Source organism: Miniopterus schreibersii (genome assembly GCF_964146895.1).
Source record: "Miniopterus schreibersii genome assembly, chromosome: 18".
In the NCBI taxonomy this organism is placed as follows: domain Eukaryota; kingdom Metazoa; phylum Chordata; class Mammalia; order Chiroptera; family Miniopteridae; genus Miniopterus; species Miniopterus schreibersii.
Window position 1 is genome coordinate 14,158,421 of NC_138121.1, and position 27,856 is coordinate 14,186,276.

Below are 27,856 nucleotides of genomic sequence, written 5' to 3' on the forward strand. Positions count from 1 at the left end.
AGGAATGTTATCAAAGTTGCAAGAGACAATAGACAGGCTTAGTTCGGGGAAAGATCCACCTGTCAGGGAAGATACCGGCCTAGACTTGACTACCCACCATAAACTTTTAGTTAAAAAAGTTTTAATTTCAGACCGTCCTCTGTAGTTACTTTAGGTCTCTGAGTTTACAAGGCTGCCATTCAGGCCTTCCCTGAGCTTGTCAGGTTAGCATGTGGCCCTATTTGCCCCTTTTCGGCCACATCGCTCTTTCTCCCTGCTACAAATTTTCAAGGAGCAATGCAAAAGAAAGAACTTGGGTTCTGCCACCTAGGACCACAACACCTCTTTCACCTCCCTGGGCCTCATTTTTTCGCCTGTAAAGTGAGGTATAAGCTTACCTCTCAGGGTGGTTGTGAGAATGGTTACCATAAAGGGTTGGCTCCGGAAGAGAACTGGTTGCCTTTTAGTTTTAGAGTGCCTTGTAGATGGGGAAACTGAGGCACAAAGAAGCACCGAAGGTTTGGTCTAGACCACACAGTGTTGGCGGCAAAACTAGCTTTGGCTTCAGTCTGAGCTGCTGCCGGCGACCTCGGGTCCGGGCCCGGGGCGGGGCGGGGGAGAGGGAGCGACCGGGAGACCTGCGCACCTCTAGCTGCGCTCAGCCCGGGGGCCCGGCCAGCTCCTCTCCTGCCTCTCTCTCCCCCGCACCTACACTGGACCTTGAGCACATTCCTCACTCGCTTTGGGTTCAACCCGAGCCCCAGGAGCAGCTGGGTGGGGAAGGAGTCATTCCTGGATAACTAGAGGCAGCGGCAGCCGGCGTCAGTCTTGGCCCCAGTCGGGGGTAGGAGGGCGCCCGCGGGCCCTGGGACTCCGGGACTCCGCGCCCTCCTTCCCTGCTGGGCCTCAGATGGTGGGCCCTTGGAACTCGCTTTTTGCTCCCATTGAATGTGAGTCGTACGTGCATGTAGACAGCAGATGGGGATTGTATAACCATGTCACATGTATGTGTTGCGTGGGGTACACATCCTTGTTTCGACGTGTGAAACGTGTGCGGATGTGGGGGTTCACGAAGTATGGGGCTCCTACTTCAGCCCTTCCTCGTGGGACCGCCAGGCCTCCTTCAGCCGTCGCCGGGACTGTCAAAGCCGCCTGATCCGCAGTTTGCGCGTGCGCGACTCCGCCTTAGGCCCCTCCCCTGCGATTGAACCCCGCCCCCGCCCCGCCCCCGCCACACTTTACGGCCCGGCACGCCACTTTTGCTGCAGACGCTGCCGCTGCTGCCGCTGTCCCTATACGGCGGCTGCTGCTGGTGAGGTGAGCTGAGGTGAGGTGTGGTGTTGGGCCAGTGCCGCCGGCGACCGGGGAGGAGTTGGGGAGCAGGGCCGCCGAGGGACGGCGGAGACGACGGGTCTGCTGCTGCTTTGTCTCCTCAGCTCCGGTCCCGTCTGCCCTGCCGCAGGGAGGCCGCCCCGGCCCGGCGAGCCGAACTAATGCTGGACCTGGAGGTGGTGCCCGAGCGCTCTCTGGGGAACGAGCAATGGGAATTCACGCTGGGTAAGTGTGGGGTCCTCCCTCAGGACCTTATTCTCTTGTTCTTACTTCCCTCCGGGCCCTTCCCGCCTCTGATCTCTGCCCCTTACTCCCCTGCGCCGGTGGTTTGTCGCCTCTTCCGTCCTATTGGCTTTTGGGGCTCTAGGCACTAGATACCCGCTCCAACCGGCCTGACCGCCGGTGTATCGCAGTGACGCCCTCGCTTCAGGCCTTAACAGGGCCGCTCCCGGGGCTGTGGTGCGGTAGTAATAACAATAATGATTGACACGCCCCAAACTCGCGAGCCCAAGCTCTACTCTCTGGTGCGTAATTATCTCTAGTCGGCCTTCTGGGGGTCTTAAGGGTCGATATTACTGTTATTCCTTTATTCCTTTTCACCGAGGCAACAGCGGAGAAGTGACTGACACTCTTAAACGCCACAACAGCCTGCCTCGCTTTGCTTTTCTGGGCTGTGGGTTGGCTGCTTCTTCAGAAGGGGAAACCTAGGCCTCATCCCATAATCAGATGTTGGGGATCTGGTCAAATGAGTTGAGAGTCTGTGTTAAAGGAACTTATGACTTGTTTCCTTCTCTTTTTTAAAGCGGTCGATGTGGTGTAATCCTAAACCCAGACCTTAGCTGTGAATGAAATAGGAGTTCAGGGAAACTAACGTTTAGTTTGTAGAAAATTCAATTTGGTCAGTTTTTGGTTTTTGGCCCAGTTTCCTCACCTGAAATGTCACTACCTTTGTGTGTACAGATATGTGTGTTCAGTAACCCCAGCCTGTGTTTACTTTGATGTTCCAGCACTAGGAAAAGGGGGTGGGGAGCAGGTGTTGGTACTGTTTGTTTGTGCAGGCCTGAACTTTTGTCACACTAATTTGGGCTACTGGACTGAGTCAGCTGCTCTATTGAGCTATAACTTATTCTTGAATCTGGAAAACTCATCTATGGAGACAGTAGGTGAGAAACTGGGGGGAGAGGGGGGGTGGATTATTGGTAGGGCCCTGCTGGTGCTCAGTTGAACTATAAACCTTTGGGTTGTAGAAGCCAGTTTTATTGAGAGTTCTTAGCCAACTTCTCTCATAACTTTACACCATGGTCCTGCAGAGTTGTTCCCAAAATTTTAGCTAGTATGAAACACTCCAGCCTCTTATGAAGCAACAAGAGTTTGATTGGGAGGCTAGTGATATCTTTGCCTCCAGACCTATTTTTCATGCTGATGGGGGAAGAACCTCACCATCCACAGCTTCTGCTCACACCAGGATTTAACAGGGCAGAGTAAGAATCACAACTATAGCTTCAAATTGTGTTTGATGTTGCTACTGAGTTCTGGATCTTTGTGGTACAGAGTCTTCTTGGCCAAAAGTAGTGATTAAGGTGTCAGTTGAGAACAGGATTTTCAAAAAACTAGGTGGGAGAGCAAGGCTTCTTCTGTCAGCTGTTGTTTTGAGACCTTAACTCCCACTTCTAAATTTTGCCAGTTTCCAGGAGTCACGGGTTTGGGCAGTTCTTTCAAACTGTCTAAATAGCAACCAAAAACAGTGAAAAGAGCATTTCTGTACAGTGGGTTCAGAATTGAACTTTGGGGGGAAGCACATAAAGGGGCCTGAGCTTTTGAGGGTCTTAAAAATCATTTTAAAATCCTGTTTGCCTAAGAGATGGTGGTCATTTAACTTCCCCAGGCTTGGGGGGAGAAAAAAAGTTGTTTTCCACTCTTGATCTTTTCTCCAGCCCTCATACATCGAAACTGCAGTTGGGGCTGATAGGTAGGGCTAGGCCTAAGAAGTGGATTTGTGCTTTAGAATTACATTCCTAGGCTAGAGAACCAGGCAGTGCTTAATTCAAGTCACCACAGCCTTGTAAAGTAATCTCCATTTGCTAGATGCACTGCCTTTACTAGGCTCAGAAAGGTAGAGATGATAAAAAAAAAAAATAGCAGACACTGCTACTCACTGCTCTACCCTTCTGAGGATAGGCTCAGCTTTGTTTCTAGGTTTCTTTTTGGAATCTGTGCAATGTATCTAGACTTTGCCATCATCTGCCTGGCATCATAATGGGGAGCTGCATCCAACTTCTTGGCTGCTTTCCTGGCCTTTGTTTGATGTTGGTAGATTAGAGAAATGCCAACAACATAGGGACAGGAATCTCTGAGAATGCCACTGATGGCTTGATCAGTGATGGAGTAAAGGCAGTGCAAATTTGAGCTGTTTTCAATGAGATTTGCATAACACATGATGTGGAGGCATGTCTTATTTTGTTTTTTTAAATTAGTATTGAAGCTCTGGCCAGGTAGCTCAGTTGATTAGAGCATCGTTGCCATACGCCAAGGTTGCCAGCTCAATCCCCATTTAGGGCACATATGAGAGGCAACCAATAATTTTTTTTTAATTGTTTTTAAAAAAATTAGTGTTGAAAATGCCCAAAGAGGGTAGATTTAAATGATCACTGGAGAATAGCCTTATTCTCTGAGAGTACCTTGTTCCAGAGAGACTGAAAGCTCACTTTGTTGAAGGTAGCATGTACCTCTGTGGACTCTGCTTACAAACATTGAAAACTGAATAAGAAATAGTCTTATGCTCTGAAGAGGTTAGTCTAGTGGGAAGGAAGGATTACATAGTGTGTTTTATTGTAATGGAGTGCTATGGAAGGGGAGAAGGGACTTGACCTGGGGGGCTCAGGGAAGGCTTCCTATCAACCTACAGGAGCCAGTACCATTTCTGGAGTTAGTGAACACCAGGAAGGCCCTATCAGAAGCCTACTGCTAGGTTTCTCATCCAAACTCTCCATATATATAAATCTTCCAGTCAGGTTAAAACAAAACAATGGGAAAGATAGGTGGTATGTAGGGAACTATAAGCAATTGGGTATTAATAATTAGAGCATGATGTACTGTGGGAAGAAGAAAATAGTTTCCCTAGATTCCCAATTCTCTTTGGTAGTAGCTTCCTGGGACACTATCAAGGAGTCTCTGGGTTTACTGGAAAAGAGGATATCTGTAGTAAAGTGTTTTATGGGAATGGGTTTAGGAAGAAAGTTTGGCAACTAAATTTGGAGAGATGGGGGAGATGGAGGAATCTAGAGGTTTCTGGCTTGAGTGACTAGGTAGATGTTAGAGGTCAGAATACAGAAGAGAAGCCAGATTTCAGAGAGTGGTGAATAACACACATACTGTCTTGCACTCATAAAGCTATGAGTCTTTGTTTTTGGATTGTCTGAGACTTTGTTTTTAATTGTCTCTCCATATGTGTCTTGTTTGAAATATAATGGACTTTGAAAACATACTTTTTGGTGTTCCCTGTGAGTCCCTGGAACTTTTGAGAGACCATTGGGATTTTTTTTAATGGGGGGAGGGGAAGCATATGTAAATCTATTTATCATGGGCCATCAGTTCAAAATTCAAGTGTTAAGATTTAAAAGATAGTTGTGAGTAGATAAGGACCCAGTAAAAATCCTTAGTAAAGTAAGTTGATTCTGGTAAATGTGTGATTTTTAATGCTTTTAATGAGCCCTTACAAGTCATGTGTTCCTACAGACTGTCACTTGAGAGATTAGGGGACAGATGTCACAAAGGAAGAGAGAAAGGAACTGTCCTAGGATATATGTAGTTCATGGCAGAATGAGAACCAGACTCTCCGTCTCCAGAGTCATGCAGTCAGTGCTTTCTCACTGTTTTTTGGTTCATGCTGACTTTGCCTTCTTAAAGCTCTTTGCCTGCTTAGGATCATCACAGAAGTCCCCATCTTTTTGTATATTTGTATATGAACTCCCTCCCCTTATACAATTCAGCTATTCCCTTAGTGCTTGCTGCTAACTTTATTCTTGCACTTACCACTTACAGAACTTTGATTTACTCTAATATCTGTAAACCTTAGTGATCCCCCCTGCCCTGACTCTCACCCCAGACTTTACTGCAGGGACTAATACCTAGCAGAGTGGTAGATGTCAATAAATGGACAGCCCAAGTAACCCACACATGTGTCCTTGCTCTATTTCAGGAATGCCTCTGGCTCAGGCAGTAGCCATTCTTCAGAAGCACTGTCGCATCATCAAAAATGTCCAAGTTCTCTACAGTGAACAGGTGAGTGGTAGCTGATTTGTTTGCTGAAATAGCATCCGTAATCAGTGAGTCATCTCCAGATATTGATGATCTGGGAAAGGCTGACTGTCAAGGATTGTTGGCTCAGTGTATTCGAATGGAAAACCTTTAGCACTAGTCAGTTACCAAGTACCTTTCTAAAATTTTTGGTCTTGATAATCTGGTGCTGCCAGGTTTTGAGGAGTAGTAATAATACTCTTTTCTGCTTTGTTGGTTGCTTTGGTTTGTGTTCAGGATTGTTGTAGTGCAGATTTCTAGCTAGCAGAGCATCCCAGACTTGAAGTGGGTATACCTCACCTCTTTAGTGAGAATGATCTAATGTATGGAAATTGCAAAATATTGGCTCCCAATTAATGGACATATTTTATTCTTTTTTGTCCAGTTTATGGTAGTCTCTATTAAATGTTGGTCAATTGTGCCAGGAATTAATCTCTATAGTATAATGTTGTGTATACCTACAAAGACTTTTTCAGTTTCCAGAAAGAGTATATTTTAGGTTAGCACCAGAGAAGAACTTCCGGAACATCAGAATTTGAAATAATAGTATTTGATTTTTTAAGTTCATAAAGTTAGAAACTATTTTTCATAGGCCTTTAGAAATAGGATTTTTCATCTCTCTAAAAATGCAGTCTCCCTTCCACTGACTTCTGAAACCTGTGATTCTTCTATGACACAGAGCACATGCTGCCATGTGGAGAACCTTTGTAGTGCCGTATGCATCACAAACCTCAGGGAGTAGTTTTGAGCCTACATAGGCTACAGGCTGTCCTCAAATGGCTTTTCTGAGACAACTTAAGTACCAGTTTGATGATTTTAGTTGTATTTATTCCAATTAGTTTCAGATCATAAAGCAATTGACAGATTATTTTTGACATGAAGGATTAGAAGTGGGTAAGATTTCTGTGATGCTTCTCAGTTTCACTTAAAGTGAAGAATGGTAGCTTTTCCTCTTTGTTGCACCCAGATAATTTGTTACCTAATCTGACTTTCAGTGTTAGACCATGAGGGGATTACTCATGACAAGTAGCAGCCATCAAAACAGGAAGCAGCTCAAGAAAATTGGCTTTTTGAGCTTATAGGTAACTTACAGAGTTAATTAAATCAGATTTGGGCGCCCCAAGATTAGACACATTTGAAAATAGACTTTAAACATTCTTAAAGCATTTTTAAGCATATGTTTTATTTCTTATATCACTGTCTTTGTTGTCTGTCATTCCAGTTTTGGAGTACAAATAGTAGTTTTAGCATTAAATTAATTCCCCCACACACACTATCTTCTAAGCAACTAGAATCGGTTTAAAAACATAGATTTAATAATTAGTCTGGTTCTCCTATGAAATGGATATAGTTTCCCTATAATAGAATAATCTTTTTTGTTGTTGTTAATCCTCACCTTAGGATATTTTTTCCATTGAGTTTTAGAGAGAGAGGGAAGGAGGGAGGAGAAGGGAAAGAGAAACATGATTGGTTGCCTCCCTCGTGCCCCAACAGGGCTGGGGATTGAACCTGCAATGCAGGTAGGTGCCCTTGACTGGGAATTGGACTTGAAACCTTTCAGTGTGCGGGCTGACGCTCTAACCGCTGAGAACTCTGGCCAGGGCAGAATAATCTTTTGATGAGGATCAAGAGGAGGTGGTCTCTCAGATCTCTGATGTGGTGTTTCTTACATGTGGTCCTTTCCAATTCTTCCCTCCTTCCATTTGTCTCCTTGCTTTCCATTAAGTGCAGAGAATAGTTTGGCCCATTAAACATTTCAGAAATACCCTGTCTGAAGCAAATCACACCTTGGAAATGAAGTGTGTATATCAAATAAGCCCCATCTTTCTTAGAGGGAGAAGATGTTAATGACTTGCAACAAACAGCTTTGCTGAATTGTTTCATATGGAGGACTGCATAGTGCTGGGTTACTAGAAGGGCCTGTTTAAACATCACATAGTGTGTATTTTCATAATGGAGATACAAAGTACTGATAAAACATTGATTGTAAGGATGATTTATTTGCTTCCTTTTAAAAATTGCTTAGTTGCACTAAAAAAAGTTTATTTAAAATTTTTTTTTTCTTTTCTTTTTTTTTTTTTTTTTTTTTTGCTTAGTTATGTCCTGCATTGTAACAATGCCAGGAAGAAAATGATCAATTCTTGGGAGAGTGTAAGAAAAATCTAGATCCTCTTAGCATTCTTCCTCCAAGCATGGATCTTGAAAGATGCTAAAATGTTTTTTCATCCTGTTTACCCCTGTGGAATGGCCCTCTCAGAAATGGAACTGTGTGTTCTGGATTGAGAATAAGGTCAGGGTTTCTAAGTCCATTATCTTGTCTTACTTGAGACCTAATGGTTTAGACATTCATACGGCATTCTTCTAGTGTTTGTGAGTTATGGTGCCACCATGGCCTGCTACCTTGTGAAGATCAATGGGGTGGACAGGAGCACAGCCTGAACTAATCCCAGAAGGTTCTTTGGAGAGCAGTTTTCTACTGAGGCCCACACCAGCAATGGCACAGTCTTTATCTCTCTGACAGCCACACCTCTGTCATTCATTGCCTACTTTGAGGAGCTCTATAAAGAAACTTCCCTAAATCCTTTTGAGAACTGTGTGCCAATTTCAAGAAAGGGCAGTTTTAGATGGTTCTGTTTTCCTTCTGCTGGGCAACCTGGTTAGGGGTATGGAGAGTCTTCAGATGTTGAGTCTTTGAATTGATTGCATTGGACTAGAAGCGGGCAGGTGGGGCATACATGAAGAAAGAGTGCAGTGTGCTATGCTTAGTGCTTTCTGACTTACTACTTATCCTCACAACAACCCTGGAGGGAAGGGTTGATGGTATTCCCATGAAGAAACTAGAGCTCAGAGAAGTTTTGAGAGTCACTTAAGGTCACCAGCTCACCTGGACTCAAGGCCACCTCTGTCCACTATTCTGTGCTGCTATTCCCCTCCCCCCAGGGCTCAGAAGGGGCAAATATAGAAATATGATTCCTTAGATCTTAGACTTGGGCCTTTCAGAAAGAAGCAAATGTGATATGGGTTGGTGGGGGGAGGGGAGGAAAGAGTAAGAGTGTCATCTCTCATAATCCTATCACAAAGTACTCCTTTGTCCTGGAATATGGCCTAAAAGAGTCAAAGAATAAGTATTCCCTGTGGATGGTACAGGCTGAGAGTGAATGGACATAGGTTTATCTGACATGAATTGAGCATTACCTACTGAGTGTGGATCCTCGTGAGGCTTTTTCATGTGGTCTACATTCCTCATCATCTGCTCTGTAGGTTTGACAGCAGTAAACCCATGCTACAGATTTGGACCCTGGACCCTCAAAAGAAAGTGGCCTATATACTCACATAATTTTGGCTGTTTTCCCCAGGTATTATTACTCAAAGCCTGTAATAATATAGGCTTTGCAAAAGAGAGGCTCTTTTCAGCCAATATTATAAAGCAGCAGCTGTAGGCTGGAAATAGAGCACACTGTGCATTCATGCAATAGTTTGTTTCTGGCTTCCAAACCCTGTTAGTTGGGGGAAGAAGTCTGCACTTAGATATTCCCTGTGTATTGCATTTATATTGTAAGGCTTTCAGTAGGTGCTGGTAAGTAAATTAATTTTTCAGAGTGTGTTTTTTTTTATTTTGTAGTCTCCTCTAAGCCATGACCTCATCCTTAACCTGACTCAGGACGGGATCAAACTACTGTTTGATGCTTTCAATCAGAGACTTAAGGTAACTGAAGTTTCATGTCAGGCTGATTAATATGTGCTGTTGTGAGATGTTTCCGAAATTCCTAAGTGGGAGTAAACTTTTATGGTACAGAGACCACCAGGTGGTAGGGGACTGAAGCCATACCTGTTTCCCTAAAAAGAGAAACTGAGTCTGGTGGTTGGAAAAATTCTGGGAAGGACTCTAGTCCCAGGCTCTAGAGGTGAAGGGGAAAGAGTATTGAGGATTTGGGGAACATGCTATGGGGAGGGTGGTTTTAAATTGAATAGGAAAACGAGAGGAGCTAAGTATATGGCATAGGTTATCGTGAGTCTTTAAAGGGGTACTAAAACTCAGCAATTCCAATCCAGGGTATCTACTCAGGAAATGAAAACACATTCTTTTAGTCAGGTTTATGTATCTCATTTTACTTCAGTCTTGGGACAAATAATATGACTTAGCAGATGAAAATTGGAACTGCTCTTCCTAAAATGCTGGGGTTTGGGGCTTAACACCATCAGCAATGAGTTGATTCTTGAGCTCCTTTGAGAATGTAAATAAACACCTTGCTGGTGTGTAGGGTTGTCTTAATTGGCGCTCAAGTGCTATTTACTAACACCTGTTTCAGTCCAGGATGTTTTTAATACACTATTTACAAATGACTGGGCTTCACAGGTTAGTCATGTGACATCAGACTCATGCCCCAGAGTCACAAGATTGAATGTGGCTCTGGGAAGAGTCATCATCCTGGTTAGGTTATGGAGTTGCCTTTCCAAAAGACTTCCTAATTCTTGACATCCCATCACAGATGAGCTGCTGAGGAGCCAAGATAGAACACAGAAAAAGACTCTTTACATGAAATGAGAATTCCTCACTTAAGGTTTTTTTTCAAAGCAGGGTTTAATGTGAACATACTTAGCCCCACATCTCCCTTGCCTCTCCTTGTGGACTCAGTCATCCTGTCCTCACCGACCCGAAGTTCCATAATGAGAAAAGATAGAGGATGGCTTTCAATGTGGCTTTGTCACAAATTGGGGGAAATTAATCTGGAAACACCTTTACAAAGAGTCATTTGCCTTTGACTTGGTAATCCACTTTAAGAAACATATCTTAAAAAGGTTATGGATAGGGTAATGTTGCCAGATATTTATAGCAGGGCTTTTCATAGTAATGAAAAGCTGGAAGTAACCTAAGTGGACAACAGAAAAGGTTGGCTAGGCAGCCCATCATAGAATCACAGCATGGTGAGGACAAAACCATGTATTTAGTGAGCACTTGGCACATTCTAGGCTCATGGCGGAGTGCTTCCCATGCATTTCTAACTTAATCCCAATAAGCCTGTGAGTGGTACTGTTTACCAGTGAGACAGCTGAGGGAGAGAGGATAAGTGGTCTGTCTGCCTGACCAAGCTTTTAACCCTATATTACCAGTTGTGGTGACTAGCCACTGAGAGTCAGAGTGGCTTTAAGCTCTGTGATAAAAGCTGAAGAAAATAGTGTGAGTACATTATGCAGAAATGTGAGGAATGGGAAATACATTAGAATGGGCAAGGAGGTAAAGTCTTCTGCCTCTGTGAACAAGGAGGGGCTAGGGCCCTGCCTCAGCCTCTGGAAACTGAGGAAGCAATCCATCAGGTACCCTTGCTTGGCACCAGGTCTGATCTGACCCATCTTCCTGGCCCTCCATCCAAGGGCTTCAGAATTTACCTCTCCCTCATGCTGTGTCCTGCATTTTTCCCAACCCCTTACTCGCTACCTGTGAGTGAGCTCTGTGGAATGAGGTTTCACCAAGTCACAACCTTTACAGCCACCTGTCTTTTCCTTTCCTATCTTGGCTGCTGCCATGTCTCCTCCTCTCTGGTGAAATCAAGGACTTTTCCAGCCCAGAGGATAGAAAATCATGAACTTTAGACTTACCCAACTGCTCATTCCTATGGCCCAGCAAGCTCTGTTGCCTAAAATCTGCTGATAGATTCTCCTAGTGACATGAAGGACTCCCAGATGGTCAGCACTCTGGGTTCCTTGCCACAAGTGCCACCCTGTCATTAACTCTGGTCCACTTGGCAGGCAGGGTTGAACCATCTATAAATGTTGGTCTGAGCTGCAGCAGGTGGGTGACAGTGACATAGGAGGAACATCCTGGAGGCTCACCCCACAGGGTGAGTGGTAGGAAGCCATTGAGGTGCCATTCGCCAGCTGTGGTGGTATTAATCAGAGCAGATCTCTGGCTGAAGGTTGAGGCCTTCTTCCAACATGGGACCCTGGCTTTGGTCAAATGGCATACCAATTTGGCATGATATACTGCCACGCCCAGGCTTTCTGAAAGGGACACTAGGTATCTTATGAATCATAGTTGTTTCCCTGCCCTTCCTTGCATGACGTCTCTTGGCATCTCTTTTCATGCTTTTGAGCTTCATGTTGCCCTTAGCTAGCTTCATACCAGGCCAACTCACCTGACATGTTGAAGTACTTCCCTTTGCAAACTAATAAGCCAGACCTTAGGGGCCTTAACTTAGTGGGGTCAGTGGACAGCATACACAAGTTGTGTAGCAAAGGGTTGATTCAAGTGCTGTGACAGCCAGCAGAGGGAGCAATTCTTAGTAGCAGATAGGATCAGAATAGCTACATTATAGTTAAGAGGTGTCTGTCCAACTTGTAAATTCAGTGTTATGATCTAAACAAAGTTAGAGACAAAGTCTGGCAAGAATGAATTGCCTATTGTGTCTCAGTTTCTGTGACAAAGCCAGATGCTCCTATACCCAATTTCCCACAGCCTCTTCCAGGGTCAGGCTGATTGCCAGACAAACAGATATTGAACCAGCTCTGCTCTCTAAAATGAGGCCCAAGACTTCCCACCTGGAGGATGGTAGACGGTTCTCCAGGCCCCAGCCAGCCATCCTGCTGGCTGACAAGCCCTAGACACCATTAGCATAGAGGACTTCATAGTTCATAGTACTTGGCACCATTAGTGGCTGAGTGTTCAATAACTTTTCCTTTGTCTCTGCCTTGAGTTCTGGACATTTCATTTTAGGCCAACCCCATTGAAACTTCACCAGGGTTCTAAGGTTATCCAGGTTTAAACAGATGCCCTTCATTAAAGAGGTATCTGAATATTGTCAGTTGTCCTAAGTTAATGTATTGTGACTTGCTTTCTAGCAGGATAGACATCCCCCTCCATCTTTTTGTTTTGTAAACCACAGTATTTTGAAGTTACTTTTGACTTGATTTGGGTTTTTATATGCAGCAAAGTATGGAATAGAAGGATGGGGGCTCCATATCAAAGGTTACAACCTTTTCTTTTCTTTTTTAAAATATGTTTTTATTGTTTTTTTAGAGAGAGAGGAAGGGAAGGTATGTGCCCTGTCCGGGAATTGAACCAGCAACCTTTCAATTCATGGGACAGTGCTCAACCCACCGAGCCACACCAGCCAGGGCTCCAAGGTTACAATCTTAACAAACTGCGTGAATTTCTTTCTGTGGAGGGTTTCACTGACCTGTAGGGTGTTATGCACAGTCTTCTCTATGACCCAACAGTAGAATAGGTATAAGAACCTTGACCCAGAGCATCCACAGGCATCTGTTGAACAATCCACTGGAAGAAGGGGAAGGAGAGGTTATTCTGTGTGTGGTATGGGGTTTTTCGTCCAGATTTAAAAATGAGAACTGAAGTTAATGTGCATTGCTTCAGGAGAATTTCAGCTAGTGATAGATTTTTTTTTTTTTCCTTCACTATCCTATAAATGTCTTCTTAATATTTTTCAATGACAGAGCATTAACAACTCTTAAAATTTTTTTTTAGGTGATTGAAGTATATGACTTGACTAAAGTAAAGTTAAAATATTGGTGAGTTTTCTCCCTTGCTGGTATATGTCACAGGCTTGGTACAAGTGGGCTTTATCTACTACACTCATTATATTAGTAAAAGAATGCCATACACAGCAGTTCCAGGATTAGAGCCTGGTGCCACAATTTCCTCAGGCAACTTTCAAGCCTACTCAGTTTCCAGGGGAAGAAAAGGAAACCTTATTTAACAACGTGCTGTGTATATATGTCAAATTATTTAATCCTCACAACAAAGCAGGACCTCAGCTCAGAGGTGATGTTACTGTCTCTTGGGTCACAGCTATCTGCACAGCTACTTCTGGCACCTCTTTATGCTTTCATGAGCAACAGAATTGGGACAGTCCAAATAGGTCTGACTCTAAAGCCTATGCTAAAGAAAATGCCTGAAGGACCACTATTGGGGGGCCAAAAAATGCTTTTTAAAATCATGTCTGTATGATGCACAAATATTTGACCCCCATTATGGCAAGGCACTGTTCTAGCATCTAGAGTGCTCTGTTCAGTGAGCTTCCAAGGTCTGGCTGCCCTGGGCTTGAGTTATGGCTTCATCATTTTATTAACCTCTGTGACCTTGGACAAGTCACTTAACCTCTTTGAGCTTGTTTTCTCATCAGAGAAATGAAACCAGTAATGTGGCTGCTGGGTTAGGAAGATTGCATGAGATAATGCTGGTAAATAACGCACGTAGCACAGTGCCTGGTTAAAAAAGAGGTATTCAATAAATGATACTAATTTTCAAAAAATTATTCTTAACCTTTAAGCATTCTCCTTAAAGTCATAAACGCCTTCTCTTCATGCTTATCATCTGATATCATATGCCCCCCCCTTTACTCCCGAGCCCAGCCCCCAGGTGTTTTTTCTTTGCATGGGATCCATCCCTCACCCACCCATCTACCCAGTCACCCAATTCATCTGTCTTTTAAGAAAATAAGTTGCCTTGCTTGGCTACACCCTTCTTTTAAGATGTTCATCCCTTTTGTAAAAAGTTCCTTTTTCAAGCCAACTACTAGTTGGCATCCTGGGAAAACACATTAACACTTATTTATTCCTGAGGCCACTATTTAAGTTTGGATGCCTGGAATTGAGACTGGATTTATTTCATTCTTAACTGTACCTGGTGACCACAGATGTCTTGAGAGGCCCTGGAGGACCAATTCTGTATATAAGCCTCAGGAGAATTGACTTGTCCTGACCTCATTCATTTTCTCTTACTTAAAAGTTCTTTAGTTAAACTTTTATTTTGATATAATTGTAGACTCACCCACCCATGTTTTAAGAATAACTTTTCTAGCCACCATCTCCACTGATCTGTGAGCCCATCCTGGGAAGCCTGGTATTAAAAAGTATCTTTGTTTTTCAGTGGAGTACATTTTAACTCTCAGGCCATAGCTCCCACCATTGAGCAGATTGACCAGTCTTTCGGTGCAACCCATCCTGGAGGTAAGCCAAGTCCATCTGATTCCTCTGGTCATCTGTGGCAGCCCATAGTGATAAACCTGGCAAGTGGTACCATCCCAACCACAATCCATGAAGCTTGGTTCTTACAGTATATGGGGGTTGGTACTTGAGTGTAAAGGAAAACTCCTCCTCCTTGTTTTCAGCCCTAGTAGGTCAGTTCAGAAATAAGACACAAGGAAGTGAAGTGGTGCTAGTCATTACTCCCTGCCAGGCTATAAACAAATGTTTGCAACTTCAGCCATGCCATTTTCTTCTCCCCACTCCTACAGTGTACAACTCCGCTGAGCAGCTCTTCCACCTCAACTTCAGAGGACTGTCTTTCTCTTTTCAGTTAGACTCGTGGACTGAGGCTCCCAAGTACGAGGTTAGCCCTTCCTTTCCCCTGGTATTTGTTGCCCAGTGCCCAGGTGATATAGGTCAGCAGACAGTGCTATTAAGGTAGACTAGATAGGTACCCTTTCTTTGGTTTCCTTGTCTCTTGAGGTCTTCAGGGGCCAAGGGGGTAGAATGGGTAGGGTTGACAGGAAGAACAGCCCAAGCTGGCATTCCCAGAAAGAGGGCACTTCCAACTGCAGAGTGAGGTCAAGCTCACTTTTCAGAGGTAAATCCATTCGTGCATTGCTTTAAAACTCCCAATCAGTAGACCATTTTTCTCAATGACCTAGAATTTGAATTTATCCTGGATTTTTAGTTATCTATTGCTTTTAGCAAAATATTTGATTCATCCTTAGGGTTATGAAACGATAGCTTTTCGTAAGGCTTACATTTTATTAAAGGGGGCATTCCTGCATTTTCTCCTTGATGAAAGAAAGAAAAGGGGGAAAAAGTAAAATTAAAGATGTACTTGTGTGGTTGGGATGAGTTTATTGACCCAGAGCCAGATTTAACTAGTATGTGCTTTGATCTGGCCAGTTCATGAAGACCATGAGTGCTGGGAAGTGCCAGAGCCTGAGTCGCATGGCCTGCAGTGTGCCCTGAGTAAAACTTTTGTCCTGTGTTTGCAGCCCAATTTTGCCCATGGTCTAGCTTCTCTCCAGATACCCCACGGAGCAACTGTGAAACGAATGTACATCTACAGTGGAAACAGCCTACAGGACACGAAGTATGTGTTGGGGAGCACAAGCTTCATGCTAAGGCCTGGGAGGTAAAGCAAAGTCTGTGCTCATTCTGTGCCTTCCCCCAGGGCTCCCATGATGCCCCTGAGCTGTTTCCTGGGCAATGTGTATGCTGAGAGTGTAGATGTTCTTCGAGATGGAACTGGACCCTCAGGCTTACGACTTCGCCTACTTGCCGCAGGTCAGTTATTAATAGGCTTTGGGGTGGTGGATTCCCTCTTGTGTCCATGTTGAGACAGTCTAAAATCCCACGTGCTTAGGGATAGTTGGTAGAAGACAAATGATGCAGATGTTTATGGTTAAAGCTTTCATTTAAATTTGTGAAGGGACAAGACATAGTTTTTTTATTATCATATTTTAATAAACAATAGCACTTTACTTCCCTCAGCATGTGCATAAGCCTTCTGACAGCATATGTAGCTTTGCATTGGTTGCCAAGCTGTTTCCTGGAGATGTATGTTGTGGGCTACAGTGTTGCCTGGTCTCTACCCTTTAAGCCCAGTTCTTAGTATAGGCTGGCAGGAGGGACTTGTTGAATTGTAATTTGGCCACACCCAGCTGAGATTTGCTGGCCTTGAATGAAAAGAATTGTTGCCTTCAGTAGCTGGTCTCTCCAGGATTCATGCCTCATTTTGTGGTTTCTTATGCCTGGCCAATCTCAGATCATTGGAACTTGGATCGGGCTTAGTGGGACAGAGATCTCCAGTGTGGAGCTTGCCTCCATAAAGAGGGCCTGGGAGTCAACATAGAGGCTATACCATGATAGAACTCAGTCTAGCCAGGATTTGTTCTAAATTGGGGTCTTGCATTAGTCTCTGGGCATTGGTTCTTAACTGTTAAGGGTCTGTTATATAAACTGAACTTACTGCCCTGAACAATTAGACAGTTCACAACCTCCAGGTTAGAAATTTCTTAAAATGTGATTTTTTTTTTTGCCAAGGCACAACACCAGCTACTTAAAGGGATTTGCATCTGAGCTCTAGTTTTTTAGAGAATTGAGATGTGGCAGCACAAATGATTTAGGGTCTGTCTTCTCCAGAGGATTGCTGCTTGAAACAGCAGGATAGTCAAGGGTGGTGCAGTTATCCCAGGTGACAGGAGGAGGAGCTAATTCTGACTGCCACCCTGTACAACACACTCCCAGCAGTCACATCTCACTGCTTACAGAGTCAGTGGGGAAAACATTTTGTTAAGTCAGGCTTCACTGAGTTATTGTCCAATCTGGTACTCATTGAGAGTTTCATTTGGCAAGCAGAAGGGTAGCTTGTCTCAACTGACCCATTTCTCCCATCTGTTTCCTTATGGCTACAATGATGGTTTTGTTGTTGTTGTTGTTTGTTTGTTTGCTTTAGAGAGAGAGAAACATCACTTTGTTGTTCCACTTATTCATGCATTCATTAGTTGATTCTTGTATGTGCCCTGACCGGGGATCTAACCCACAACCTTGGCATATGGGGACAATGTTCTAACCAACTGAGCTACCCAGCCAGGCCCTACAGTGATGCTTTTAACAGGGAAAATCAGTTCAACTGTTTTGGCCCCTGCAATAATTTATAAGAAAACTCACTTCAAGGAATCCGAAACTAAAGTAATCTCCTAAAACTAAAGGTAATTTTACTTGGGTAGGCTTCAGGCAGAAAAAGAAAGCTCACCTGTGAAGGGCACCTTCCCTATAGCCCCATCTGGACATCACAAGTATTGGGTGCCTGGAGACTTTGGGCACACAGTCCAGCTTGACAGGAATTTGGTGGGTTCCAGACTTGCCTAAGATGCAAGATTTGTGCACAGAGGTTAAGGTGGACCATGCATTCAGCGTATATGTGCTGTGAATAAAGACTCAGGTTAATTGGAGAACTCAGCACCTAGTATTTCATATATTGGATCCCTGAAGTCTTCTCTATGTAACAAATGGATTGTTATGCGTGAAAGAGCTTTGTTAACTCTAAAGCCCTATGCAGAGTTAGTTGATATTGGTGGTTATTATGGTACCAGGAATTACAGTCCTCCTCAGACTCTTGGATTTTTAAAAAAATTTTTTTGGACAAAATACTCTGTCTTTGCATCCACAGAATGGGGGAAATTTTGCTAATGGTGTGTCTATTACTATTCCACGCCTGCATAGTGTGTGTTTAATTGGAGCCATTTCTGAAATGTATTAGACAAAGTCAGGGTTTAAAGATTCCTCCCAAAGAAAAAACTTTTGACAAATCAGAAGATTTTTTCATTTTTCCACTTACGTGGTTTGTCTCTTGAAGTATTAATGTGTCTGTCAAATGTTTGTGGAATTAGGGAGTGAGGTGTTTCACTCTTGGCTGTTATAAAGTGATCTTTAGGTCCAATCTCTTTTTTTTAAGTATGTCTTTATTGATTTCAGAGAGAGGAAAGGAGAGGGAGAGAGAGAGACAGAAACATCAATGATGAGAGAGTCACTGATCAAGCCCACAACCGGGCATGTGCCCTGACCAGGAATCGAACCCCGACCGCCTGGATCCCAGGTCGACGCTCAACCACTGAGCCACGCTTGGCCGGGCATAGGTCCAATCTCTTATTGAGTATTACCATTGAGAAGTACCTCCTAATGTAAAGAACCCTTTATCTTGTTAGGACCTGCAAAGTGGCAAGAAATAATAGTACTTTATCATATACTTCATAGCACCTATGCTGCTGTTTATCGTCCGTCATTTGTGTGATGATCTGATTGGGATCTTCATGCCATAAACCCCACATGTGGGTAAAGACTGTGTCTGTTTTGCTCACCATTGTTTCCTCAACATTTAGCAAAGTGCCCTAGCCTATAATGGCCAATAGTAAATATTTGGTGGGTGAGTAAATGATGTTTCCAGAATGCCATGTCATTTTTGTGGAATTGAATGAGTTTCTCGCATTGTTTAGAGGACATAGAGATCTCTGGTAGCATCTCAATCCCTGGTGATCTGCTTGTATGTAGTCTTGCCCATCAGCCAGACCTGATAATGCAGCTTGCAGTTAGTGGCCTCTCTGGGGCCCCCAGGGCCCTGGGCTTCAGGGTCTCAGGCTCTGATGTGGAACCTGACTGCCTCTCCCTTGTTCTCTACAGGTTGTGGACCTGGCCTGTTAGCAGATGCCAAGATGCGGGTATTTGAACGTTCAGTGTACTTTGGCGATTCTTGCCAAGATGTTCTTAGCATGCTTGGTTCTCCACACAAAGTCTTCTATAAGTCAGAAGACAAGGTGAGGGAGATTTGTTTATAAAATAAATAGTGGCCTCTTAATTTTTTATTTTTATTTTTATTTATTTTTATTTTTTATTTTTTTTAAACATATCTTTATTGATTTCAGAGAGAGGAAAGAAAGGGGGAGAGAGAGAGATAGAAACATCATTGATGAGAGAGTCATTGATTGGCTGCCTAGCCTGCAACCTGGGCATGTGCCCTGACCGGGAATCGAACCCCAATCTCCTGGATCCTAGGTCGATGCTCAACTGCTGAGCCACGCCTGGCTGCGCAATTTTTTAAAATCATTAACTTAATATTGAGAAAATATAAACTAAATATTGAATAAATATAATATTCTCATAGAACCTGTTCTGTTAAAGCAAATGGAGAAGTAAATTGAAAGCTCTTTTCTGACCCTTGTTGGTCAGATTGTCCTGCCTTTCCTTGGAGACTAGGGCCCAGTCTGTAGTCAACCACAGCTGGCTGGGTTGGTTGGCACCAGCAGCTTGAACTCCCACACTCTTGCCTACCCAACAGCTTAATGTCAGAGAAGAAAACAATTTGTAGACTTTAATTTAATCCAAGAACAGTATTAAGGGGTTGGATTTTAATTCATTATTTTTTCCCAAACAGATGAAAATTCATTCTCCTTCCCCTCATAAACAAGTTCCTTCCAAGTGCAATGACTACTTTTTTAACTACTTCACTCTCGGAGTGGTAAGTTATTGTTCCTTAGAGCAGCGTTTAATTTCTGTAGGGGTGGGCAGTGAATCTTGGCACACCTATGTGTACATGTGTAGCTGTAACTGTGCCTGGTAGCAGGGAACCTAGCCCCAGATGGCTTTGCCCAGTGTTGTCTTGTATGGCAGACCTTTTCTGCCTCCAAGATTGCTGCGACACCGGGTTCCCTGGTTTGTCTTCTCTGACAGAAACATGCTCCTTAGGTGGAGTCTGTAGAAATCATTCAGGTTAAGATGTTTTAGGAACTGCCCTTTTGCAGAGCATATGAACCTCTTCTGGAGTCACAAAACTGGGAGATTAAAAAGGCTCAAAAACAGTGGGAGTGTGCTTATGAATTTAGGGGATCACCCCAGAGGCATTATTGTAGCCGTATGCTCGAGACCTAAGGTGCTGCTGATTGGAGCTTATGGTCACCATCAGTGCTGACATTCCAGCTGGTAGATGGATTTTGTGTGTGAGAAATTATTGTGTAAACACCAGCACGGTACATCTCAGAGGGTAGGTCTAACCTGGATCTTGAGTCTTCTAATCTATGAGCTTTCTAGGGCCTGGGGTCCTGAGGCAGGAAAGAAAGGGTAGATTCCAGAGGAGGAGAAAGGAAAGATTGGGTCGGCCTATGTGGGAAAGAGCTAGGAGTAGTGGGAGAGCAGCAGTGGGATCATAAACTCTTGAGGCTAGGATGGTGCCAGGAAGGAATGGCACTTTTATAAACCAAACCTCTTTTTGAGTTCTAGAGCCAGTGATAATAGGAGCAAATGGATTGGCCCTAATAGGACTTAGTGTAGCTACTGATGGAGGGGTGGAGTGGGGTAACCTTGTGGTCCCAGACCTGAGCAGCTGGCAGGGTATGACACTGGGCAGGATGTGATGGATAGGAAGTATTCAATAGGCAATATCAAATCTAGGTATGAGTGCTGTCAAGAGGCTGGAACGTTGGTCCAGGGGTTGCCTTGAGCACTTTGAGTTAGATGGCCCCTAAATCTTGGTAGCCTTTAAGTCAAAATCTCTGCTCAGTTAGATTTTTTTTATCAGATGCTTGTTAGGAAAGATCTGATGTGTTTGAGTTCCCAAGCAGTGGGAGCTGTAGCCACCTGTGCGTGCCCGGACTGCTGGTACAAGATTTGGAATGGGGTGGGGGGGTCCTGTGGATGGTTGGGTGCCCCCTCTCACTGAAAATGTCCAGTTAGAATTGCTTGGCTTCAGCTGTCCCCATAATTATTACTTGGGAGAAAGCTCTTGCCTACAAGCATCCTCATTGTGGAATCGGTGTCTCTAGTTGGACATAACCTAGAAAGACCACTGCCCTGCCTCAGTAAATTTCCTGACTTGAGCATCCTTGTTTTTTATCCCAGGACATCCTCTTTGATGCGAATACTCACAAAGTGAAGAAGTTTGTCCTTCACACCAATTATCCTGGGCATTATAATTTTAACATGTGAGTATACCTGTACCTGCCCCTCTGAGATGTGGGCTTTAGACTAAAAATCACCAGGAAAGAGGTTATGGCTTTAGAGTTCACTAATTTATCTACACCTGAGTTCTTGCTGTTTTATGGGAAGTGAACATTTCCTGAGTGTTTGTTCTCTTCCTGTTACAGTGTCCAATACCTTACGTGTCTCCATCTGTACCCATTTTACAAATAGGGAAATAGATTCAGAAAGCTTGGTGTCTTATCCAAGGTGATAGATCCTTCAGACCCCAGAGCTATGCCTTTTCCTATTGAACTCTAATGCCTAAATCTGGCCTTCCCCAGTGAATGCTACGTCAGGCCCAGTGCCAGGGCTTTGGACAGGTGTGCTTGATTCTGTTTTTCCTGGGGTGCAAAGTTGAGATGTGGGGGTGGTTAGGCCTCCCAGAGGGCCCAGCCTTTACCCTTTGCCTTTTCTCTCTTAGTTATCACCGTTGTGAGTTCAAGATCCCAATAGCCATAAAGAAAGGTGAGTAGCGAGTGTCTTCAGCCTAAGAAAAGGCTTTTGGGGTCAGTCACTCATTGTGAGAAGGGACAAGTGATCAAAGTAGAGAGGCTGATAGTGGGTGGGTTAGTGGAACCTTTGCCCACCTGATTGTGCCCATAGCCTCAGCTCCTCTGGGCTAAGCTCTTTGTTGGGGAGTGGGGGGCTGCATTGTTTTTGTCTGTAGTCTCATAGAGGCCTTCTAGATTGCTTCCTGTGACCATGGATTGCTAGTCTCTGGAAGGGAGAGTTTCCTTCTACAGATGATCATCCAGGTGCTCCAGCCCAGCCTTCTGATTGTTGTCCACTGCTGGTTAGTGTAGCTCACAATCTGTGTCTCCTCCTTCAGTACTCATCCACAGTGCAAAGGGTGGCCAGGTCTGGGTTCTGCCTAGGACTGGGGTCACAGGTGGGCGTGGCTAGCTACCAACCACTCTTTGTTCTCTCCTCAGAAAATGCAGATGGTCAGACAGAAATGTGCACAACCTATAGCAAGGTGAGCTCCTATTTTCCCACCTGATGCAGCCTGAAAATCAGGTGGGCATGAACCTGCCAGTAGTCTGGGACCCATGTTCTCAGGGCCAGCCAGTGATCACAGGTGTGGTCAGGCCCTGCTAACCCCTTGCCACCTCCATCCCTCTTGCAGTGGGACAACATCCAGGAGCTCCTGGGTCACCCTGTGGAGAAGCCTGTTGTCCTGCACAGGTGAGTATGGGAGGTTGCTATCTCTGACCATCCCATCAGAAGGCCTAGGGAAGCCTAGCCGTGGATATTGCTTAGAAATGATAGACACATACTTCCTGCCCCTGCCCCTACCCTGTGCATTAGTACTAAACACACAGGCCTATTGTTCTGTTTGTTTACCTGTACCAAAGAGGTTGCCTGCTGGGGATAGCTTCTCTCTTCCTCCATGTACCTCCTAGTATAAGGGCCTTGTTCCCCTCTAGTTATTCACAAAGGGGGCAGGTATGACTAACTGTCCTGGGACCTTATTTTCCCATCAAAGCTGCTACCTCCTGTAGTCCACAGCTCAATACCCAATACATGGTTACCATACTGCCTGAGGCTCTGTGCCTCCTAAGTTACCACCACAGTCCACTTCCACAGTAACTTTCTGTACCGTGTTGGGTTATGTAGGATTCAGAGCTAAGTGAGGCTATTTGCTACCTCTAGGAGCTCAGGGCCTGTATGGGACTTAGAGACTACTTGTCAATAACCTCCATCCCAAAAGGGACTGGTGGCCTGGCCTCGGCCTGCCCCTCTAATTCTGGTTTCCTTGGCCTCAGGTCCTCCTCCCCAAACAACACCAACCCATTTGGCTCCACATTCTGCTTTGGTCTTCAGCGGATGATCTTTGAGGTAAGCCCTGAGGACTGAGGGGCCAGTGTTGATAGCAGGGACCGGAAAGTCATTGAGAGAGATCAGGGAGGACCTAACAGCCCTGCTGGGCAGGTTAATCCTTCCCCAACAACTCTGCTGAGAACCTGGCCTATTCAGTTTAACAGTGAGGGTTCAGAAATTATGTTGGAGAAATTCAGGAAGCTAAAGCATGGTCTACATCCACTAAGATGAGAGGTAGAGGGAATCTCAGGTTTATATCTAAAAACAGTACAGCAGGGAAGGGAACCACAGGGCAGGTAGGGCTTGAATGGCTATAGAGGCCCTGTTGGCCTGGGAGAAGAATGGATTGCCCCTGGTTTCTCTTCTGGATGCCATAACCTTCAGCAGGCCCCTAAATTCCAGAACTGGACAAATGGGCGTGGTGAAATTTATATATACCATGAGGCACAGGCAGACCCTGGGGCAGAGATGACCCCTAGCATGAGATAAGGGATGTTGAGGGATTGGCCCAGCCCTGTGTTCAGTTGTTTTGTACACACAACCTCCACGCCCAGGTACAGGACCTTTGGGTCCCTTCTCTGCAGTCACAGCCCCAGTGCTGATCCCACTGGTGGTTTTTGTGGGTCTGATTGCTTGCTCTGCTCCGCCCCCTTGACTTGCTGTCCTCTTCTCACACCAGGTTATGCAGAATAACCACATTGCCTCGGTGACCCTGTATGGCCCCCCCAGGCCTGGTGCCCATCTGAAAACAGCAGAGCTCCCCTAGGGACATCACCACCCATGCCCCTCTCCCCCGTGGAACTGTGCGTCGCATCCTCCTCAGCGGGCCTTCATGTGCCACCTGTGGGTTTTCTTGGACACCTTGCCAGTGTTGCAGGGCTGTTGTGATGTTCTGAGATGGGGCTCAGGCTGGGTGCTCTGCCATGGGGTGAGAGACCCAGATATTCTTCTGTCCGTCCTCAGCCTGCTGGTGCCAACAGGGGACACAGACTGCAAAGAGAAGCACAAACTCTGAGCCTTGATACCTGGACCCAGGAGCTTTCGACTAACACGTAAGGAGGCAGGGTTCTGTCTCCCCTGTCCCACACACATTGGAAAACTTGGGACTCTCTGTGGCTGAGGACTCAGGCACCCAGGATGAGGACAAGGTCCTGCCTTTGGCCCAGCATTGCCACATGACCCTTAAGGCAAGCAGGTAGCATGTCCACTTGGTTGTGACTTTTGCACTACATCCACTTTAGTTACTTGATGAGCTGGCTGTTGCCAAGGTGGCCCACCTGCCCTTACTTGTTCCTTTCTTGCATGTGATCCCTGCCAGGCCCTGTAGGCATACCCAAGTGGTTGAAACACAGTTTTCTACCATCCAGGGACATGCCCAGGCCCGGTTCCAACCCTTCTTGGAGCCAGCCTTCCAAGGTTGCCTCTGCCCTGTTCTGTACCAACCTGGCTGGCAGGGCTGCATGTTTCCATCCTGTTTGCCTCTTTTATTTAATGCCAAAGTTTTAGCCAAAGACATCTTCCTCCTTTATTGGTTTCAGCATTCTGTTCTGCACTGTGGGCCGGCTCCCCTGCCCCAACCCTGGGCAGTGTCCCCTGGCTGGGCCCATTCATGGCTCAAGGCCTCTGGGGACTCAAGGAAGGCTGGACTGCTCAGTCTCTTCATGGGTCTTGTTAAGGAAAGTAGCATATGTGCTTTAAAAATATTAACCTTTTGAAAAGAATTGAGAAGAGAAATGTATAATTTTATCCCATTTTTAATATTTTGGTCTAGCAACTTGTGATACATAGATGACAATTTTGTGAGTTTTTCAAATGTGTGTACAGATTTTTGTAAATATGACTTTTGTAATTAACTCATGTACAGCCTCATCCTGTATAGTTTAACGATGAATGTGCAGGGGACCTGCCCCAGGCTCCTATATGATTCCTGGGCCTACATCCAGGCTTGTGTGGCGCTCTCGTGATTTTGTGACTGACTGGTGTCTTCCCATTTGGACTGTGGCCTGGCCAGAGACACCCCCAACCCCTCCCCGCACATCCCCACTATTGGGGCAGCCAGGACTGATCTCATCCTCCTGGAATGGGGGAACCTTCCTCATGTCCTGCCCATACCTCTCCTCCAATAAAGACCTATCCCCTCAGCAACAGCTCACCATGTGCTGTTGCTGGGATGTTTGTACTAAAGTAAGCATGGAGACATTGATTTTTTTTTTTTTTTTTAAGACTATGGGAAAATGTATAGTGGAATCATCTTAGGAGAAGAGGTTCCTTGTCCCTTCTGAGGGGCAGTATAGCCTCCAGTAGGAGATGGTCATAGTTGTGTGGGTATAGGTTCTTGTGCTAAGGGTAGTTGGGGATGGGAAAGACTTTAGGTAGTACCATGCACTTGGTCATCCCTATGTGCCTCGATTCCTTGTGTTGCAGCCAAACCAGGGCCCAGGAGGGGGTGGCTTCTCAAAAGGAGATCTGAAGACCTTGACAAGGCTGATAATCCAATTTGGAGGGACAGGTAGGAAGCAAAATGCCTTTCAGATTGAGTTTTAACATCTGCTAGTTCTGTGAAGACTGAAGCCAAGTCCCCACACCTCCCTAAGGGGTCTAGCTCTGAGAAAGACCTGTATGTGTCTGCATCATCCTAAGGGTTTCAAACCAAGGTGTGGTCAATTCCATGAGCCTTTGCCACCCCCTCCTCCCACCTGCTTGGTTCTAGGAGGACCAGACATGCCCTCCTGCTTGACAAAGAGCCTGGTGTTCAACCTCAGCCCTGGCTATCTCAAAGGGTTGTCATTACATAGTTCCAGATCAGCTCCCAGTACGGGGGCAGGAACCAAGCTCAATCTTCATTCCCTGAACCCTGAGGAAGCAGACACCTGACACGAGCTGGTTCCTGAACTTTTCTGCCCCTTTTTGGGGAAAAACCACATACACCTGGGAAACTCCCATTCAAGCTCCCACTACATCCTGGGTCTGAATGTGGAAGCTTGGGGCTGTGATAAATTAGGGGCCCCACTGAAAGGGGCCAGCGGCAACAGGCCACCGACGTGCACAGGCTGGCCTGTGTGGGCCGTGCAGCAGGTGCCACATTAGCCAGATGTCAGCGGCGGATAGTCCATGCACTACAACTAGCTCACGGTAAAAGCAGGGGTCGAAGGTGCGCAGGTGTGGCGCAGCTGAAGGCTGAGGGATGCCAAAGGTGCGGAAAGCGGGGTGAGGCTCAGGCGTGATCCGAAGGCGCTGCAGGCACATGCCCAGAAAGACATCGTCGATGGGGAAGAGTTCAACCTGCGCACAGGCGCTGGCCAGGCGATGCAACGTGGCCCCCGAAAGCACGAAGCCGCCTCCACCAGCATATGCCGGATAGACGGGCAGGCCATACACAGCTTCGGGAATGTAGTACTTGCTGGCTCGTGCCCGGATTGGCCGCGCCTGTATGATCACGTCACCCGCAAGCAGGTCCTGCGCCGGATCCCGTGCTGCCAGGAACTCCAGCAGATTTCCCACGTGCATGAACACGTCGGCGTCCCCCTTAAAAACGAACCGCACATCGGGGCAGTAGGCTGAGGCCCAGGCCAGAAAGTGGATCTCCTTGAGTGTTAGGTTGAAAAAAGTGTCGTCGAAGGCCCAAAGCAGGATGTCCGAGTAGGCGCGGCTCTCAGCACGCAGTAGGGCGCGCCAGCGCATTTGCTTGCCTGCCCCCTCGGCGTGGGCCTGGTCTAAGCCTGAGCCCCTGGGCACGCCCAGCAAGAACACTCGGCGCACGAGCGCCCCCTTCACGCGACCCTCAGCCCCCCAAGTCTGGCGCACGGCTTGGCGCCGCTCAAAGTCCGCCGCCACTGACTTGACGGCAATGAGTAGGTCGGGTCCTGCGCCGGGTGCGCCATAACCTTGGCACTTTTGCGGCTGGTTAATGAGCAAGGGGAAGCGTCGCTGGTCCTTGGCACGCAGGTATCGGCCAAAGTCAAAGGGTCCCGTGGGCGTGGGTGGCTCTGGTGTATCTTCTTCATAGGCCTGCAGGGCTGCGCCCGCGTCTGACGCCTGGAATACACGGAGCCCGGGGGTGGGCCCCAGCGCTACCCTCCCTTGAGCTTGCGGTGCTCTGGTAGTCGGGGCCCCACCATCGCGCTGCGCATACAGCAGGAGGCCGAGGGCAGCGCCCAGAAGCAGCGTGAGCAACGCGTCCCCACGTAGGCGCAGCTTCCACCTCATGTCCGCGTGGCCGGCGCCCACTGTGGAGAAACTCTGTCTGGGTTCCGGGCCCCGCCCTCCCCGAGGGGAGGGGCGGGAGGCCACCCGCCGAGGTTCCCCAGCTACCGGCTGTTAATGCCCCCACCAGTATAATCCTACTCTGGGCTCCGTTACTCCCCCATCCCCCACCCTGCATCGGATGGGCACCCTGAAAGGGCAAGAAGTCTTCCAAGTAGCCAACTCCCACCCCCTCGGCTTCGGCCCAGGGTGGTGCTCCAAGGCCCGGGCTGGGAGCCGCAGAGCCTCAGCCCTACCCCCGCCCATCTTCCCAGCGCTGAGGCTGAACCCCTTCTACTCCTCTCTGCCCACCACGTCAGTTCTTGGGATCCCAACACTTACGCTAGGCCCTTGGGAGCGGCGCGGCCCCGGGTGCCAGGGGCCTCCGGGGCTCAGCGCAGGGTCCCAAGGGCGTCCATGGATTGGCCTGGGCCAAGTGCAGCGTTGGCAGGAAGAGGGGGGCCGGGGCCGCTGCCACGTGACCCTCCAGCTGTGCGCTCCGACAGATGGAGTTAAGCTCCACCCAGGAGACGCAGGGAGTGCTATCTCCGAGTGGGGACTAATCTCGGAGAGGAATCTTAACAGGCATTTCTTTCTGGGAATTCCCTGAGAGGTGGGTTCTGGTCTGGGTACAGGCTCAAACTCCCCAAATCCGCTTTTTTAGGGGGGGGGGGCGCAGGAA

General features: G+C 46.4%; 2 protein-coding genes across 7 annotated transcripts; one reads left to right on the forward strand and one right to left on the reverse strand.

The window, feature by feature from the left end:
• Window positions 1–1,245: 1,245 nt before the first annotated feature.
• On the forward strand, window positions 1,246–25,120 carry PHAF1 (phagophore assembly factor 1). Of its 6 annotated transcripts, XR_013997546.1 has the most exons (18): window positions 1,246–1,306; window positions 1,416–1,536; window positions 5,510–5,592; window positions 9,230–9,313; window positions 13,088–13,131; window positions 14,492–14,571; window positions 14,859–14,953; window positions 15,594–15,691; window positions 15,773–15,885; window positions 18,781–18,914; window positions 19,532–19,615; window positions 20,992–21,074; window positions 21,533–21,576; window positions 22,044–22,087; window positions 22,238–22,296; window positions 22,878–22,950; window positions 23,612–23,775; window positions 23,896–25,120. XR_013997546.1 is itself a non-coding variant. In XM_081118534.1 (17 exons), the coding sequence occupies exons 2-17, from the start codon at window positions 1,473–1,475 to the stop codon at window positions 23,696–23,698; spliced, it is 1,269 nt and encodes a 422-aa protein (XP_080974660.1). In that variant the 5' UTR covers window positions 1,246–1,306; window positions 1,416–1,472; the 3' UTR covers window positions 23,699–25,120. The 6 variants fall into 6 exon arrangements, 5 of the variants coding, with proteins under 5 accessions (XP_080974660.1, XP_080974657.1, XP_080974661.1 ...); XM_081118534.1 differs by having other exon boundaries at window positions 23,612–25,120; XM_081118531.1 differs by lacking the exon at window positions 23,612–23,775.
• B3GNT9 (UDP-GlcNAc:betaGal beta-1,3-N-acetylglucosaminyltransferase 9) lies at window positions 24,671–27,630 on the reverse strand. The gene is made up of 2 exons (XM_081118536.1): window positions 27,517–27,630; window positions 24,671–27,158 (listed from the first exon to the last, which is right to left on the reverse strand). The coding sequence occupies exon 2, from the start codon at window positions 27,136–27,138 to the stop codon at window positions 25,930–25,932; it is 1,209 nt and encodes a 402-aa protein (XP_080974662.1). The 5' UTR covers window positions 27,139–27,158; window positions 27,517–27,630; the 3' UTR covers window positions 24,671–25,929.
• Window positions 27,631–27,856: the final 226 nt, after the last annotated feature.

Excerpts from the sequence above, each read along its gene's own strand:
- PHAF1 (XM_081118531.1), top strand. The coding sequence starts at position 1,473 with ATGCTGGACCTGGAGGTGGTGCCCGAGCGCTCTCTGGGGAACGAGCAA. Across the intron at positions 14,954-15,593 it reads CTGAGGCTCCCAAGTACGAG|CCCAATTTTGCCCATGGTCT; the intron begins GTTAGCCCTTCC and ends CTGTGTTTGCAG. Across the intron at positions 22,297-22,877 it reads AAGCCTGTTGTCCTGCACAG|GTCCTCCTCCCCAAACAACA; the intron begins GTGAGTATGGGA and ends CCTTGGCCTCAG.
- B3GNT9 (XM_081118536.1), bottom strand. The coding sequence starts at position 27,138 with ATGAGGTGGAAGCTGCGCCTACGTGGGGACGCGTTGCTCACGCTGCTT.